General features: G+C 28.5%; 1 protein-coding gene across 1 annotated transcript; it reads right to left on the bottom strand.

The window, feature by feature from the left end:
- Positions 1–13,478: 13,478 nt before the first annotated feature.
- BDCG_16476 (uncharacterized protein) lies at positions 13,479–14,153 on the bottom strand (the record flags this gene model as incomplete). The annotated part of the gene is made up of 3 exons (XM_045425704.1): positions 13,479–13,632; positions 13,873–13,930; positions 14,009–14,153. 3 exons carry the CDS (start codon positions 14,151–14,153, stop codon positions 13,479–13,481), a joined length of 357 nt encoding a protein of 118 aa, XP_045279834.1.
- Positions 14,154–14,938: the final 785 nt, after the last annotated feature.

The following is a 14,938-nucleotide window of genomic DNA, read 5'->3' as shown; positions in this document are numbered from 1 at the left end:
TGCAAAATCCTTGATGAATCTGCAGTAGTATGAGATCAACTTAAGAAACTGTTGTACATAATGTATATTTCTCAGCTACAGTCAATTCACTATAATATTCAATTTCTCTGAGATGAAGTGTATATAGTTATCACTTACTACATATTCTATGAACTTCAACTCTTCTGTTTTAAACACACACTTGATTGATTTGATATAGAGCTTATACTCTGTCAGAGTTATAAGCACTTCATCAAGATACTTCAGATATTTATTATATGAGTTTGAAAAGACTAGAATATTATCAAGATATATGAGACATGAGGTTTCATTCTATTTATGAAGAATCATATTCATCATCATTTGAAAGATGACAGGCACATTTGTCAGATTAAATAACATTGTCAGAAATTTAAACTTCTCTCATTGTGTATTAAACACAGTTCGCGGGACTGACAGTTCATCTACACAGATCTGTCAGTATTCTGAGAGAAGATCAATCTTCAATAGATATTGAGTGTTTTCAACTGTATTCAACTGTTGTTGAATCTGTGACAGTGAATATTCATTCTTGATCATAAGCTTATTGAGTGCTTGATAATTGATACACATTCATCACTTCTCACTCACATTTTTCACAAATAGAACTGGAAAGCTCCACGCGCGTGATGAGAGTCATATAAGATCATATTCTAGAAGGTCTGTGATCTGACACTTCTGTTCTTCAAGATACATTTGTGACAGAGAGTATATATTCTGATTGACTGGTTTTGTATCTCTCATGTCAATCTCATATACAAATCCTCATTCTGACAGTAATTTCAGTGAAAGATCTGTTCAGAAGATCTTTTCATACTTCTTCAGAAGCTTCTTCATACACTTATTCTTTCATATATCTTTTATCTTGATTTTCTTCACTTTCAGGTTCTGTATGATATACAGAATGCTTTCAGATGAGGTCTTGTAAATTATTCTCTTTACTTGTTAATATATAAGCAGATTTAATTCTTCTATATCAGAGATGTGAAATGTCCTTCTCATATCAGTTGATAGAATTGTATGAATCATTTTCTTCCTATCAGTCAATCACATATGACATGTACATCATTGAATCTGTGAATTGAACCTTTGAAATCAATCAAGTCTGAGAATAAGATTGTATTTCACATTCTGCAGCTCTCACACTCAAATATAGCAAGATCATTCTTCAAAGTGCAAGAGAACTCTTACTTTTGCAGATGATATCAGATATTAATTATCAGATAATCTTATGCATTGAGAATTCTTTACTCAGCAGATCTCTTTCAATCTTCAGATTATATAATTATTAATATATTATATAGAAGCTTCTGTGTCTGTTAATACTTTTGCAGTCATCTCTCAATTCTTATTCAAGTGTTCTCTATACATTAACATTTCAGATCTCAAGGCATTGAGATGAGTGTTCACTTCATCATTCTCATCTGCATCTCATTCAGAAGCCTGCTTCTTCTTTATATTTGCAGAATTCAGAGAGTCATCTAACACAGACATCTCTTTCACTTTGAAGACTTTTCATAGAATATCAGTGAGTGTCTTCAAGCTCACTGATTCTGCTAGTTTTTTAACTCTTTTGCTTCTCTTGACTGTGTACACTGAGTGCAATCTTTTATATCATGATTTTAGTGTTCACAGTTGAAGCAAGCTCAATGCTCATAATATCAAGATTTTCACTCAGAGAATTTCTTTTTCAGAGAATTCAGCACTTTAGTGATGATATTCAGATCTAGATTCATCATATCTGAGTGTATAACTTGTATCATAGAAGTCTGATTATCTATTCTCTGCTGAGATATACTCAATTGCAGTATTTTCTATTATAATTGATTCACTTATTTCTATATAATAAGAATGTTGTATACTTTCTTCACTATGTCTGACTGTGAGATTAAGCATTTTCATTCTGCTTTTAACTTAGATGTAAGATCATGAATGAAGATCTGTAAATAGAAAGATGTTAAAAGCTCTTCATTCAATACAAGATAGTATAAGCTGAAGTATATAAAGTATGATATAAGATTACTCACTTGTCTACACTCAGTGAAGTATTCATAATACTTATCTTATATATTCACTTTCTCAAAGTTGTGTAAGATTCATTTGAAAAACTTATTTTATATTTATAAAAATGAATATCACTCTAAGTCTGTGAGATTTATCTTTTCATCAGTCATTTATAATGACTTCACTTTTCTATGTAGAAACACAGCAGATCTTAAGACTTGTTAAAATTCTGTTAACTGTCTGTCTATGAGTTCATATTCAATCTGATAATATGATTACATCTGACTTAGTTAGCTGATTGCAGCATCATTTTTTCAGTTATTATTGAAGCTTAATGACTTCAGCAGATCTTTCAGCTTGATGTATTTCATGCTCAGATTCTCATTCCGCACAGCAGTCTCTGATGATGTATATACTTCTGAAGAGGTTGTGAACAATTATGATGAAATCTCCAGGTTTGATGTAGTCATCTATCTATGTAAATATTCAATCTTCTGCTGCAGGCCTAAGATCTGGTTTTCTCTATTCTTATTAATGATGATGATTGCATCAGTGAAGCTCTTCATAGTGAATACTTGATTTGCAGTGAATGCTAATTATTGTTTGACTTCCACCTCAGTCTGCCACTGCATATACAAGGCCTCAATCTTGTTTAGAATCCTTGTACACATACAGAGCTTCAATTCCAGTTCAGTGGTCTCAGCTGCTTTTCTTACTGCTTCAAGTAAACTCTCTGAGAGGTTCTGCATACCTTCCAGTTCAGGTAGCAGAGAAGAGTGTTGTTCATATCAGCTAGAAAAGGTATTCATTTCAGTGGTTTTCTTGTTAATTGTACAATATCTATCATTATATCACTATATTGCTATATGATTTCTGTTATCATCGTACGACTCCGGTGGTGACCACACCCTCTTTTATCCTTCTTTTGAGTAGGGAGTGAACTTCTTTGAATCTGGTTCATCACTTCCATTCTCTTTCTCACATCTCATCTGTTCATGTCTCATATGTGGCATTTGCCTGAGCATGGAGTTTTTCTTCAACAAGTGAAGCAGTATCAATCAGATGCTCTTTCACTCACTGCTCTTTGTATGCTATCTTTTGAGATGTTCTAGGACCACACAGGCATGATAACTACAAATCACTTCATAGATAGAATTATCACATTCTGAAGGAGCCTGCGCTCCTCACCAGTTTTTAGACATACTATTAGATGTGATTCAAAGATTGCTTAAGCCAGTGTATGATTACAGGCGTACACCGGCTTCTTATATATTGTAATATCATACACTAATTTAATTAGCGGCTGCTATGGCCCCTTTACACTCATACGCGTACGCTAGTAGTTCGGAAGCGGCCGCGGTATTATCCGACGGTCGTATGTTCTTCTGAACCACAAATAGATTGACTAATAATTTAAATATTATAGATTTAAAACATTGCTAATACAATTTATATCTCTTCTAAATAATAATAACAATTTCATGATATTCAATAAATAAACAAATCAGTTATATCACTCAATATAATATAGAATGTTAGAACATAGTGAAGTTTAACATATAAGATAACTATTTAGACTCTTCAATTGTATCAGATGATTGATTATTGAGTACAACACTCTGATCAGAAAAAGATTCAGATATTGAAACTTTCTGATATGAAGTGAACTCAGTTGAAATATGTGATTGATTTACTGTTTCAGTTTTATAAGATAATAAAGACAGTCTTAATCACTTATACATCAATGCTGCAGTCAGTCTGATAAGTATATAACAGTTTATTTACTCATCTTAAGAAGCAGTTGAATCACTTAAAAAGAAATTCAGTCTGAGATAATGCTATAGTGCAGGCTATTGTTGCTGTAAGAGATAAACTGATATATTATTACAGCAAAATAGAACAATCTTTTACAGAGTACTATACTGTAGCAGCTCTACTAGATTTCTCTCATTAAGTTAATATCTACACTTCTCAAGATTGAACAGAGAAGAAATAAGACTCATATATCAAATTAGTCTGAGACTACTACAATGTCAACTATCAGAGATTTGAATGAGCAGATGTTTGAGATGTGAAGACAGTGAAATACAATTCTCTAGTAAGTAATAATCTTTGATAACACTTCATATCATATAGAACTATAATACTAACTTTGAAACAGAACTTACATACATTGATTACAACTGAAAATCAGGTAAAACTACATGCTTGTAAAACTGAATTTGACTGCTATCTTCAAGATGATTCAATGAATTTACACATTAAATCAATTCTAGAGCTATGAAAAATTGTTGAGAGTATATATTCAACTGTTGCACTGATAATGTGTGATATTCTGATAATTTCATTGACAGAGATGAGAATGAAGTGAAAGTTCAACTCAAGTCAAGATATTTATCACTATTACTGAGAACAATTACAAGAAGAAACAATCAAGAAACTCATGATTATAAAATATGGAATTATCAGACAGTTTAATACCTCTGATCACAGTATATCAGAGAAGTGTAGTTTTTATGAGAAAGTGAAGAATAAACTTGCATAAGAATGTATTTAGTTATTTCATAAGTATTATCACTAATCATTATCAAATTCTGATTATATAAGCAATCACTGAATGAACTGAATGAGACTGATTTTGATCTTCAGTCTCAGTCTCATTCTGATTTTGAAAGAATGATTATCTTTCACAGTTTATTCTGGAAAATTACTTTCATTTCACTGTTCTTGAATTAAATCTGGTCATTTTTCACGCCATTTCTCTCAGAAATAGTTCATTTTCAGATTTTTTTGAGGCTTGGTCCTGGTGAGACTCATGTCAAGAAATGTATGAGATCAGATCAAATGAAATCAAATGTGAAATTCATGGTTCTGACGGCCAGTCTAATCATATCATCTACTCTGTACAGATTCTTGAATAGATAATACATCTGATTAATCATCTCTCATAGATTCTCAAGAATGAATAATGTGTCAAAAGCCTGTGTTCACTGCTTGCAAAATCAGTATCTTAATTAATTCATTTCTTTACAGTGTTCTACTACTTTTACAGCTGTCTGTCTTCAATATCACACTTAGAGAACTTAGATATTGTAATCTTCTCTTATTACATCTTTTCTATCACTGATTATCTCTTTACACTGTGTAGAACTGTAAATGAATATATATAGTAAAATCAGATTCTTCTACAGTATCACATCTCTGATCATGTCAAAATCTTACTACAGTTTCACACAGCTCATCACTTTCATACAGATAATTTCATTCATCTCACAGATTATTTAAACTGATTTTCAATCACTCTATAACATTATTCAGATATATTATAGAAAGATTCAATTGATGAATATAAGAACTTCACTTCTATACAAGATCAGCAGATTACTCTTTCTTAATAATAAGATATCACTGAGATATCACTTCAGCTATTCTTACTTATAGAATAAGAGAAGAGTATTTATTCATTATTTATATAGAATAGCTAGATACTGACTCTTCATCAAAGAAGTCAGTGATTCATTTTTCTTCTACTAAAAGATATATAAGAGTTACTGTGTTTCTTATATAATCTTCTTAGTATACTAAGTATTATATCTGTGATATTCTTATAATAACTCTGTAGTCTATGAGCTCACTATTTAAGCAAGATAGTCAAGCTCACTTATACAGCTTTTTAACAACTATCTCTATATAATACTGCTGACTAGTCACTGCTTTAGTTCTGTTATATTATATACAGTTATAGATTCTATGATAAATGAGTCTGAACTCTCTCTATTATTCTAGATATATTAATACTTCATATAATTAATAGTAGTCTCTTAAGTCTGTGAACAGTCTATTGAAACAGATATATTATCAGAGATTAAGTTTTATTACTATAAGATTCATAGTTTTGATGTATCTTCATTAATAGCAGTCTGTAAAAAGAAAACTATTATTCAAAGAGCTTACTGTATTATTAAATGTTATAGAGAACATCTCTTATTAACTTTATTCTTAACTTAATTAAGAAAACAGCTGCAGTCATTATCTTTAATAATTAATTTATCTCTTAGTTCTGCAGATCTCTCTTTAGTCTTTCATCAATTATCTATATTATTATTTAACTTATTCTCAAGTCAATCTTATTTCACTTTACAGATATACTTTTACTACAGTTACAGTTCTATCTCTTCTATTAATAAGCTGTAAAATCAATCTTGCAGAGTCTTCTGTTTTGAGCTTAACTCTGCAATGTCTTTGTACACAGAGACTCATGTGCATTAAGATATTTTTATTTAACTAGTAGCTAGTGAAAGCTAAATATATATATATAAGTTATGTGAGTTAGAGCTTGTATAGTAGCTTCAATATCTCTTCATACTATATAGATCAGTTAATTCACATAGTTAAAAGTACTAAAATTATTTAAATCTATAATAAAAATTAATTATAAAAAGTAAAGTCTAGTTTTCTCATACAAACTAGCTTTATATATGAAAAAATATAAAAAATATATAAGAAGAACACTTAAATTCATTCTTTTAGTATTGATATTATTCTCAGTCATTCTAATATCACAGAATCTCATTCTCATTATTTTTATGATTTTCATCATCATAGGCATAGACATAGATCATCAGTATAGATCATTATATAAGCAATCAGTGGCCCGGCATCATATAGACACTGAGGCCTGACATCATAGACACTGTGACCTGGCATTATATAGATACTGTGGCCTGATATTATATAGACACTGAGGTCTGATATCATAGACACTGTGACCTGGTATTATATAGACACTGAGACCTGATATTATTATCAGTATTTTCATTATTTTAGTATTAATATTGACAGTTATCATGAGTATTATTAAAAGACTTACTCAGTATTATAGTATATAGATATAATAATATTATTATTATTAATCTTCTGTCTATTCTTTCAATTTACAGATTATTTCTCTAAGTATTTAAATTAATAGCTTAATTTATTTTAATCTTTTATTTTATAGATAGTATATTTCTTCTTAATATTCTTATTATTCTTTATATTCTTAATAATATCTTTATTATTCTTTATATCATTTCTGATATTTTTATTATTTAATAATAGATAAAGTAGTATATCTCTGTAGAGATTAAGAAAATTATTATTGAATAATATAATATTATTATTCTTTATTATATAGTTTATATAATCTCTGATAAAAATTAATCACTTCTTAATAAAACTATTAAGAAGCTTATTAAAGAATATAAAGTTAAAAATATTAATATATTTAAAATAAATATACTTAATATAAATTATAAGTAGATATTCTCTAAATAAGTAATTAAAGTTATTATAGATAATAGTTATACTGATATTATTAAATTTCTTAAATAGATAGACTCTGTGAATTTTTACTTATTCTGAAAAGAATACTATTATAATATTTCATAGAGCAGCAGAACTTAGAAAATTTTAAAGTATATTAAAAAGAGATTTAGCTTTAATAGAAATAGAAAACTATATAAAATTATATAGTTAAAAGTTATATTTCTTTTAGAATTATTTCATATTCTTAGAGATATTTTTGAAGAACTTATTAATAAAAATATCTTCTATATAAGATTATTTAATAATAAATAGAATCTCTTTCTTTTAAATGAAGTAATTAGATATTGATTTAAAAAAACCTGATTTTTAAAGATATTTAATATATTTATAAAATTCTTGAAGAACTCTGTTTAGTGTAGAAATATTCTCTTAATTCTAAAGATAAGTAATAAAATTAGAGCTTAAATTATTATTATTATTAATAGTAGCTATAGTAGTAGAATTACTAGAAGCTTTTATTCAATATAGTTCTTTATTTATTTAAATAATATATTATCTCAAGACAGCAGCTTTATTAGTTATATTATTATTATTTGAATTATTATTATTATATAATAATTTTCTCATAGTTATTAAAATTGAAAAGAATTCAGATACAGTAATTTAATTCTCTGAGATTTCTTCATAATTAATTAATCTTATATTGACAGGCATTTAATATAAGATATTTGAATGAAAGAAGCAGCTAATTGAAAAGCTTATTATATGATTATTATATAATTATAATACTTTGTAGAAGTGTAAGAGCTGTATAATCTGTAAGAGAGATTGAATATAATTGATTATTATTATTTAACTATTATTATTATTATTATTCTTTCATTATACTCATATGCAAGCGGAGCTTATGATGAGTCCTTGCATGATGTTAAATACAGGTCAAGTGTTGATTATACAGGAGGAAATACAGGTGTTGAGACTACATCAAGATAACAAGAACATAGGAAATACAAAGAAGTGACAATTAAATACATGCGATAATAACTTCCCAGCCCAGGAACATAGAGCAATTTTATTGAAGCGATTTGTACACCTCTGTATTTATTAGAAACCTGAGGTGCTTGAGTTCCGGATTTAATGTATTCCCTGCGGGTTTCGAACTCACACGCTCTGATTTCCCACGCCAAGGCGCTACCAGATGGCCGCATTAACCATTCAGCCACCGGGGCATTATTATTTAACTAGTAGCTAGTAAAAGCTAAATATATATGTGTTAGTCACGTGAGTTAGAGCTTGTATAGTAGCTTCAACAAACTGCTGAAAGCTTAATAATAGTGTAATTATTAAAATTTACTTATAAAATGAGTAAATTTAGTAGATAATTCTATATAATATAATATAGATAAATAACTGTAAATAAAATTCATTTAACTTCTCTTATTTTATAAATAAATATAATGTAATTTAATTAAGCTCAGCTCTCTAATATTAAATAATATTCTCTTTTATAAGAGAGATTTAGTAAATTGTAAGAATAAGTACTTACAGGCAATTATTCAGATATTTACAGCTTGATATAATATATACTAATAGCTACTAGAAGTATTTACAGTGAAAAGAATAATGTAAAGATTAAATATATAATAGTATTTAAACTGAGTTATAAATAGTAGTTATGCACTTCAGTCTATATAGTTATATATAGTCAAGAGCTACTAACTCTGTTTATTACATAAGAGATAGAAATAGAGATAAAGAATCTGTAAGAAGTGAAATTTCTTATATACTTCTCTCTCTTTAAGACTTTATCTATGAAGTCTTTCACTGACTGATTTCATAGAATTAGACTCAGTACTGTAGTAATACTTACTAAAAACTCTTCATATTTATAAAAAATCTCAGTGAGGAAAAATTTCTTATTATTATAAAGAGAAAAGAGTCTGTCACTTAGTTTCTTATTTTATAAGATTCTTTATAATCTACAGATCTTTCTCTAACTATTATATAGATTTATCTCATATCTTTTATATAAAAGAGTTTCAGTTAACTCTTAATTATTTCTATGAGATTCTTATATAATTATTATATAGATTCATTTCATATCTTTTAATCTGAAGAGTTTCAGTTAATCTTTAATTATTTTTTCATAAGATTCTTATATAAGTGTTATATAGATTTATTCTGCAGATGAATCACTTTCTATAAAATCACTCTTATTAAAGAGAAGTATTTATAAGTAAATCTTTTACTTATTTTTATAAATTATTATTCTTTAACACTGTAGAGTTATAAGAAATTTTTCATTTCTTTATTAACTCTATAGAATTATAGAATTAAGATATTTATAATCTACAATCACTCTTTATAATTATACTTTATTTACTAGAGTGATCTGACTATTCTGTAAGATTACTTAGAGTGTAAATATATCTTTTTAAAGTAGTATAAATATTTCAGATCTGTCTATAAAATTTTATCTTCTTTTCTCTTTTTCTATAACAGCTTTTATTCTTATAAACTGTAAATATTCTCATTTATCTGTGAAGTATTTTACTCAGATAACAGAGAGAGAGTATTTCTATTAATATTTATATACTATTAATTTCAAAAACGTTCTAAAAATTTTTCTAATTTTAATATTTTTATAAATAATGTTTAATTACTGTTAAGCTTCTTGTAAGTATTTCTATAACTTCTCTAATTACTTTCTACTGACTAGACTGATCAGCAGAATCATGAATTTCACATTTAATCTCATTTAATCTGATCTCATACATTTCTTGATATGAGTCTCATCTAGACTGGCCGGCGGGACCATGAATTTCACATTTGATCTCATTTGATCTGCTCTCATACATTTCTTGATGTGAGTCTCACCAGGACCAAGCCTCAAAAAAATCTGAAAATGGACCATTTCTGAGAGAAATGACGTGAAAAATGACCAGATTTAATTCAAGAACAGTGAAATGAGAGTAATTTTTCAGGATAAACTGTGAAAGATGATCATTCTTTCAAAATCAGAATGAGACTGAGACTGAAGATCAAAATCAGTCTCATTCAGTTCATTCAGTGATTGCTTATATAATCAGAATTTGATAATGATTATTGATAACACTTATGAAATAACTAAATACATTCTTGTATAAGTTTATTCTTCACTTTCTTATGAAAACTACACTTCTCTGATATACTGTGATCAGAGGTATTAAACTGTCTGATAATTTTATATTTTACAATCATGAGTTTCTTGATTGTTTCTTCTTGTAATTGTCTCTGATAATAGTGATAAATATCTTAACTTGAGTTGAACTTTCACTTCATTCTCACCTCTGTCAATGAAATTATCAGAATATCATGTGTCATCAGTGCAACAGTTGAATATGTACTCTCAACAATTTTTTATAACTCTAGAATTGATTTGATGTGTAAATTTATCAGATCATCTTGAAAATAGCAGTCAAATTCAGTTTTACAAGCATGTAGTTTTGTCTGATTTTCAGTTGCAATCAATGTATGTAAGTTCTGTTTCAAAGTTAGTATTATAGTTCTATGTGATATGAAGTGTTATCAAAGATCATTACTTACTAGAGAATTGTATTCCACTGTCTTCACATCTCAAACATCTGCTTGTTCAAATCTCTGATAGTTGACATTGTAGTAGTCTCAGGCTAATTTGATATATGAGTCTCATTTCTTCTCTGTTCAATCTTGAGAAGTGTAGATATTAACTTGATGAGAGAAATCTAGTAGAGCTGCTACAGTATAGTACTCTGTAAAAGATTGTTTCATTTTGCTATAGTAATATGCCAGTTTATTCCTTGCAGTAACAATAGCCTGTGCTATAGCATTATCCCAGACTGAATTTGTTTTTGAGTGATTCAACTGCTTCTCAAGATGAGTAAATAAACTATTATACACTCATCAGGCTGACTGCAGCATTGATGTACAAGTGATTGAGACTGTCTTTATTATCTTATAAAACTGAAACAGTAAATCAATTATATATTTCAACTAAGTTCACTTCATATCAGAAAGTTTCAATATCTGAATCTTTTCTCAATCAGAGTGTTGCACTCAATGATCAATCACCTGACACAATTGAAGAGTCTGAACAGTCATCTCATATATTGAACTTCATCATGTTCTAACATTCTGTATCATATTCAGTGATGTGACTGATTTGTTTATTTATTGAATATCATAGAATTGTTGTTATTATTTAGAAGAGGTACAAATCACATTAGCAATGTTTTGAATCTATGATATTTAAATTATTAGTCAATCTATTCAAAATTAACAGTAGTGTTATCAAAAAGCATTATCAAAAAGCAATATCAAAAAGTGTTGTCAAAAAACATTATCTTTTGCAAAGTGAATGCAAAAGTTACTTGAGTAATCACTTTCATCTCATTCTCATCCCAAGAACCAGCCATCTCATTATTCTTTGTCTTAATATTAAGATTCTTTATCAGTGTTTGCATCACAAGTTGAATCACATGAGCAATGCAGAGAATATGACCTTGTTTATCATTTCAGAAATGCAAAGCCAATTTTTGCTTCAAGCTCTTCATCATAGTATAGTTATTTGCAGCATTGTCAGTTGTAATTGTAAGAAGACTGAGACTAATATCTCAATAGTTATTTTTAATCACAGTTATTAATACCTCTGCTATATAATTCCCAGTATGACTACTGATCAATGATTCAAATTCAATTAATGTCTCTTAATAAGTTCAGTTCTCATCAATGTAATAACATGTAACTCTTATAAATGCAAGATGATTTGTACTAGTTCATGCATTCACTGTGAGAGACACTCTTCAATCATTCTTCAACTCTGATTCTAGATGTTGTATATTAACTTTGTAGTGTGTCTCAAGATTGAACTGAAGACAGAATTGATGTGAAATATGAAGATTTGAATTAAGCATTTGAAGAAGTGTTCAGAATTCGGAGTTTTCAATTGATTGAAGAGAAAGATTCAGAGATATACACATGCAAAGTAATTGTTCACAGAAGTTATCAGATGAGAGTTGTAAAATCAGAGTACTGATACAGAGTCATTTTCACATGATTTTCTTCAAATTAGAAAGTTAGTGTTATTAAAAATCATTATCTAATAGAGTAACTTATCAGCTCAGTAGTAATTTTCTGATTATTTTTCTTTTATTGTCTGTATTCTGATGACTTCAGATGTCGAGAAATTTCTTCAGAGCTATGATCAGTTTATAATGAATATTTCTGAATGAAGTTGCAGTGATTGTAGTAAAGAGATAACTCTTCAGTAATCTATAATACAATCTATTGATAATTATTTCATAGTTCATCTCAATATTTGTGTTAAGTTTTTCATAAATTTTGTGACCTGGAATCAGATGTGAAGAATGAAGTAATCATTTATCATAATTAAAAGAGAGTATTCTGTGTTGAATTGTAAATAACATAGACTTTGTGATTCACAGTGATTTCTTGAAGAGTTTGTGAATCTTCAATAGAAGTAAAAGAAGTGAAAGAAGTGAATTCAGAAGACATGATAATAATTTAAGAAAGATGATAATTTATTTTCAATAACTGATCACTGATGTGTGTAAGAAGAATTAATATAAGAGAAAATAATCTTATTTCTTAGCTTAGTTATAATTTTAGTACTAATTCAGATTGAATATTATTAATGTATAAAAGTAAACAAATAATCTTGATTAATCTCTGTCATATTTCTTGAAATATATTAATATTGTGAAAGAGAGTGTTATCAAATTATGTTATCAGATAATATCATTAAAAATATATTAATATTATGAATATCAATGTTGAAAAAATATTGATACTTATACATTATAGTGATTTGTGAATCATGATAGTTAAATATATATATATATATATATCATTCCTGACTTGATTACAACTTGTACAATAATTTTTGAAAACTCAAAATCAATTTTAATTATTAATAATTAAAAACTTAAACTTATAACTAACTAATATAAAAAGAAAAAAATCTACTTCTTCTCTTTCTCATTCTTCTTATCATTCTTTATAATTCACTTCTCATTCTTCTTCTTCTTCTTCTTCTTCTTCTTCTTCTTCTTCTCATCTGAGATGATAATCATCTCAAAATCTCTCTTCACTGTCTTCTCAGAGAAGGGTTTTCACTGCTCTCCCTCAGCCAGGTTAACCTGCATCTCAAAATCCCGCATTTCCTGGTCTGCTGTCTCAGGTTTCATCTCAGTGATAAGCAGATTGACATGCTCAGAGAGCAGAGCTGCCTTCTCAATATTCTGAATCATGAAGTGCATTTGAGACCTGAATAAGGCCTCAATTCTCTTCTTCTCTGTCAGCTCCTGCTAATCAATTAGAGAACAGAAGTGTTATCAAAAATTGTTATCTCTCAATAAAAAACTTATCAGTTTTGACTTCTTTATCTCTTACTTTAATACCTTCTTAATCTTCTTCTATCACTACTTATTTATAGTAACACTCTTCTTCTCTCTCTCTCTCTTCATCTTGATCTCAAATCATTCTCAGAACTTCTTCTGATCTTACTGCTGCTGTATAAGACTCTTCACTATCTTCTTTTTCAATCTCTCATAGACAGTGTCATCTGTATTATTTCTATACTTAGTTCAGTCTAAATCTATCAGAAGTGTTACTTAAAATTATTATCATTCTACTCTCTTACAGAGCCTCTTCAAGGCATTATAATATATCTTGCTATCTGTCTCTCTGCACTTGAACACCTTCTTCTTCTCTCTCTTCAATCTGTGACAGCACTCACGCGCCTTGATGATCCGCAGGACCGCAGAATATTTGAAGAGGAATGACATGATTGGTTTTAATAAGTGTTGAGAGGAAATGAAAGCAGGCAATGATATGATGATGATAATAATGATAATAATGATGATAATGATAATGATAATGATGATGATGATGATAATGATAATAGTGATGATAATAATGATAGTGATAATAATAATAATGATGATGATGATGATGATGATGATGATAATGAAAGAAGAAGTGTATCAGAATATATTATTGACTTATCAAATATAAAGAGACAAAGAAACTATTAACAGCTTTCAGAGATGTACAAAAACAGCTACAGTATTGTATAGCAATATTATCTTCATTCAATGCATGCACTATTGATATTCTTTGTATACATTTATCATATAATCTATATCAGGGATACATGCAGAAAACAGATCTTTATTGCTAGAAAGAATGATTGCAGCAATTCTCTATTTTCATATTATAAAGATAAGTTATTCTCATTTCTTTCTTCTCTCTTTTCTCTTCTTCTTCAACTCACCACTAAGTTCAAGCTGGTATGAAAACTATTAAAACACTCATAGAAACCCTCAAATTGAAGTATATATAAACTAATTAAATTTTAAATGCAGATGAATCAAATTAATTCAATAATACTAATTATTCATTTCTCTCTTAATAAAACAACAGTTGTGTCTTCTCTCCCTCCTTCCAAACAAAACATGGCTCGCGAAAAGCGAGTACCACGCCAGGCCATAATGATCAACACAGCCCCAGCACACAGGGCTGTATACATGCAGTGTGTGCTGAACTGAGAGACTGTGTGAGTTGCAAACTG

Source organism: Blastomyces dermatitidis (genome assembly GCF_000003525.1).
Source record: "Blastomyces dermatitidis ER-3 genomic scaffold supercont1.2, whole genome shotgun sequence".
In the NCBI taxonomy this organism is placed as follows: Eukaryota; Fungi; Ascomycota; class Eurotiomycetes; order Onygenales; family Ajellomycetaceae; genus Blastomyces; species Blastomyces dermatitidis.
Note: the sequence above shows the minus strand (reverse complement) of the source record. Positions and strands in the feature narration are given on the sequence as shown.